Raw genomic sequence first — 4,643 nt, forward strand, 5'->3', positions numbered from 1 at the left:
CCCCTCTCCGGCCTATCCCCCTCACCCTTACCTCCTTCCCAGCATCATATTCCCAGCACCCCTCCCCCCTACCTTTTATCTCAGCCCGCATTGCACACCAGCCTCATTCCTGAAGAAGGACTTATGCCCGAAACTTTGATTCTCCTGCTCCTCGGATGCTGCCTGGCCTGCTGTGTTTTTCCAGCACCACATTTTTCAACTTTGGTACTCCAGTATCTGCAGTCCTCACTTTTTCCTACCTGACTTTCTCACCCAAGGTAACTTCCAAGAAACATGCTGGATATGTTTAGGAGATGGAATTCTCCCCAATTATATCCTCGGACACTGAGTCCAAGTTTAGTGCCCTAATTTGCAACAGAGATAATAACTCAGTAATGGTGCTTTGTTCTTTAATAAAATACTATTTTTGTTTGCAAATGGTGACTAACCAATTTTATAAATTTGTTAAGAAAAGACATTTAAATGCTGATTCTAACTGTGTTATTTTTGGTTCTGAACTAGTACTCTTGTCTCTGAATCAGAAAACCATGCATACTGCCTTTTGAGGGGAACTATAATCAGGCTTTACCCGATCTTTTGATGAGATATATAAGATCTAATTCAGCAAATGTTAGGAAATTCTTCTGGTGCCTCAACCAATATCAGTAAACTGAAAGGATTACCCAGTCATACATCTCTTTATGATTATGGGACATTGCTACAGAGGTAGTCTTTAAAAGTCATTTCATTGGCTATAAAACACTTATGGATGTCCAAACACCACCAAGGGTGCTATGGACATCTTAGTCTGTCATATCGTTTCTAACAATCATCGTGAATGCTGATTTTTGTGTTGGTGAATCCAGCATAAATGTTATTGAAACTTCCTTTTACTCGAAATACCAACTGCCTTTCCTCTGTGAATTTCTAGGTTTGATTGGTTTTGCTCGCTTATGCCCAGGGGATCATTATGAGGTGAGTTTTATTCCATCATACACTCACTGTACTTTGTTCACGTTACCCTTTCTTTCCCCAGAATTCCACTAATTTGTTTTTATTCAGGTAATACATACCTTAAAAAATCCTTTTGGTTAGAGGCATTTACCATAGTTGGAATGTTAGATCTGACTTTGATAAGCTCAAGTTGCTTTTTAAAACTGTGGATTCCTACACTTTAAGTTTCAAGACAGCTTCTTTAATAAAAAGACCTCAAAGTGATTCTCACAACTGAATTCTGAGAGAAATTTAAGATTCCCATCTCTAAAATTCTCTGCTTTTTTCAAATTAATTTTGCAGCCTTCAAATTATGCTTCCTATCTCCATAACCTCTTTCTCCAAGATATCTGCATTTCTCCAATTTTGTTGTAAATATTGCTGATTATTTCACCATTGGTGGTTGTGCCTTAGGTGGTCAAGGCCTCAAGCACGAGAATTCCATCTCTAAATCTCTTTGCCTCTCTATTTCTCTTTTTCTCCTGTATGGTGCTCCTTAAAACCTACCTCTTCAATCAAAGTTTTGGTCATCTACCCTAATGTTTTGCTCAGTGTCAATTTTTGGTTGATAGTGCTTCGTTAAGCACTTTCGAAATTATATAAAGATGTGAAGTAAACACAAGATGTTTTTCTGTGGCATGACTGTTCTTATTTAAATTAGAATCATACAGCACGGAAACAGGCCCTTCGGCCCAACTCATCCATGCCGGCCAGGTTTCCTAAACTAAACTAGTCCCATTTGGCTGTGTTTGGCCTACCATTCTCTCAACCTTTCCTATCCTTGCACCTGTCCAAATGTACTTTAAATATTGTAATTAATTCTTTATGAATTCATAAAAGTCGAGTTGATTGTTAACAGGAATATGCCCCTCAGAAAGTAAGCACACACAGGGTTTATACATAATTAATGTGGATCGCTGGATGATTATTTGATGGCATAAAAGAAACAGGATAGTCCTCACACTGGCAAAAGAGGTGCCTAGAGCTTGCTTTGTGTATATAGTAGGTAGTTTGGGTTTTCATTGTTTGAGTAGATTGCCTTTGTTTTGTAAACTGGCTTCTCAAGGTGAGTATTCATTTCAAAAGGAATTGGAAGTGTTAGGTTTTGGATGGATTGAATCCTTTTAAGTGTTTTTTTTTAAAACTGGCTCCAACAGATGAAGAAGATGTAACTCGATAAATTAGAGAAAAGTCCATAAAAAAAATCAGTCCATGCCACGCACTTTTAAAAAGAGCATTTTTTGTGCAGGATTTTGAAACAAGGTTGTTCAAAAGCATCAACTGACATATTTAATGCTTTAATAAACTTGTCATGGGCAGAATTTAATGCTAACTGTGGTAGCAGGAAATGGGGGGGATAGAGGGCTGAATTGTACCATGACACCATGCCTGGTATGGCTGGAACTAACCCAGCACAAGGAGGTGCAAGACAGTGCTTTAAAATGTGGCAGAGAGGTAATTTAACTCATTCAGTATATCATTCACACAAATTCAAGTTTTTGCAATCAAATGGTACATATTGAATTCAACGTGAGCAATGTGGGGATGACAAGTCATTAGGTTCCTGGCTGTATGAAGCACTTAAAGCAGTCGAACGGGTATCAGTGTAACAAAGCCAGAGACCTAGTGCAGAATAACCACTCTGCTGGGGTATTAGATCATTGACATCCAACTTGAGTGGCAATGGATCTCATCCGCTCAGATTTCCTGGAGCGCTGAGAGGAGGAGGTGTGTTACAGAGAATGGTGGAACAGGACTCCGAGGCACCATCACTGAATTTGTTACAGCACAGGGCTCAGCCTTCAACAGATCAACATGCTGAGGAATGTCAAGAGGGACAGAACCTGGGAAGATGAAGATCTGTGTAGTGTGCCAGTGTGTACCAATTTGACAAGAACAGCCTTCAAATGCCCAAGTACCAATATCAGCAAAGAGTACGGCCATCTTGGGATACAGTCACTGTGCCCTATATTTCAGGGTGACCTGTGATCCATGGGATTTGGAGGCAAACAAGTACCTATGACTCTGAAAGTTATCACAGCCTTAAACTTCCAAACAACTCGTTTCTTCCAAAAAATCACCAGGGACACATGCAATCAACATGTGCAATATTAAGCAGATAATTGGCTTGTTAAGATGAGGTTCTGCTGCCTGGACTATTCTGGCAGTGCTTTAAGGTATGTGACTCAGAGCTTCTCTCTGATACCAATGTCTGCTATATTTTGTAGAACCTTGTGCAGCATAGGGAGGAATTCTTGTAGAGTGACAAAATAGGGGAGCCAAATGCCTCATCTAATGGAGAGAGTATGATGGAGGATGCAGGAAAAGTCAGCAGTTCGAGACTTCTGCATCAGATGCAAGAGCAATGAGGTTCAAGATAAGGAACCCATGACTCCTGCATTGACAGCCAATTCCAGCAGGCATTGTCTACCTGATGAACCCTCTGCATTATGCTACATCTGTGTCCTCCACATTTCCTCATAATAATTTCACCATCATTTTTACCCTTCTTTATCTCATGTCAAGCCGCCCTTTCCTCTCCAAGTTTTCAAATGTTTTGTCTCTCTTTACTTCAGGCCCATCTTTGCTGGAACTTCATAGTTATGTTCCTCCAATCAGGTTTCCATCCCTGCCATACTAAAGCAACACAGGTCAGAGGCTGCCCTTGACTTACTCTTTTTGAAATCCCTGAGAAAAGACTATTTCCCTGATTTGGCTGAGACCCACTGGCAACCGTGTCAAGCTTCTTTGTTTTGTGTTCATGCTAAATGGCAAGGTAGCTTGGCAGTGACGTGAGTCTGGTAGCTCTGGTTGAGGGGCAAAGTATAAAAGGTCAACACAAGACAATGTACGGTAGAGATGCTATGAACATCCAGGTAGCCTCAAAGTAAGTAAGCACTATGGGAACAAGTCAACAATCCAGAGATGCAGTCTGGTCCAGCCCAGTAGCAGGGTGCGTGTCCTTGAGCAGTGTTCTTGCAGCACATTGTTAAGACAGTTCCCTGAAGTGCAGCATTGAAGTACAGAAAGGTACAGTAAGTGGATTGGACATACACTGTGAAGGTTCTATGAGGCTGTCACAGGTTGGATACCAAAGTGAGTAGATGTAGAAAAAATGTGGTTGGTGCTCATGGTGCTTGCATTGAGATTTTGGTGCCTAGTTTCCCAAAAGGAAGTTCTTTGAAACGAATAGTGAAATTGCCGGATGTTCACTCTTACTTCAAAGTCAGGTGGGAAGTTGAATATTAATGAGGTTTGTTGTGGCATTAGTAAGGCCTTTAACAAGCTTTAAATCCCCTTAAATATCAAGAAATTAATCTCACCACTCAGCAGGTGCATAAAAATTGCAATGAGTTGCTTCTGATACCAAGGAAGTCCTCCCTGGACTTCTAGTATAATTCTGCCAAAATTCTTGCCTTAGTCCATGTTGAGCTGAAAATGTATTGCTGGAAAAGCGCAGCAGGTCAGGCAGCATCCAAGGAACAGGAGAATCGACGTTTCGGGCATAGGCCCTTCTTCAGGAATGAGGAAAGTCTGTCCAGCAGGCTAAGATAAAAGGTAGGGAGGAGGGACTTGGGGGTAAGGGCTTTGGAAATGCGATAGGTGGAGGGAGGTCAAGGTGAGGGTGATAGGCCGGAGTGGGGTGGGGGCGGAGAGGTCAGGAAGATGAT

General features: G+C 41.3%; 1 protein-coding gene across 8 annotated transcripts in view; it reads left to right on the top strand.

Annotated features, from left to right (window-relative positions):
* Nucleotides 1–4,643, top strand: part of ripor3 (RIPOR family member 3) — a 210,481-nt gene that overhangs the window by 97,343 nt on the left and 108,495 nt on the right. For all 8 annotated transcript variants that reach the window (XM_043710258.1, XM_043710259.1, XM_043710261.1 and 5 more), the window contains one exon: nucleotides 911–954. In XM_043710258.1, coding sequence (XP_043566193.1) covers nucleotides 911–954 — 44 coding nt within the window. The remainder of the gene's footprint in view (nucleotides 1–910; nucleotides 955–4,643) is intronic.

This window comes from Chiloscyllium plagiosum, chromosome 20 (assembly GCF_004010195.1).
Source record: "Chiloscyllium plagiosum isolate BGI_BamShark_2017 chromosome 20, ASM401019v2, whole genome shotgun sequence".
Classification (NCBI taxonomy): Eukaryota; Metazoa; Chordata; class Chondrichthyes; order Orectolobiformes; family Hemiscylliidae; genus Chiloscyllium; species Chiloscyllium plagiosum.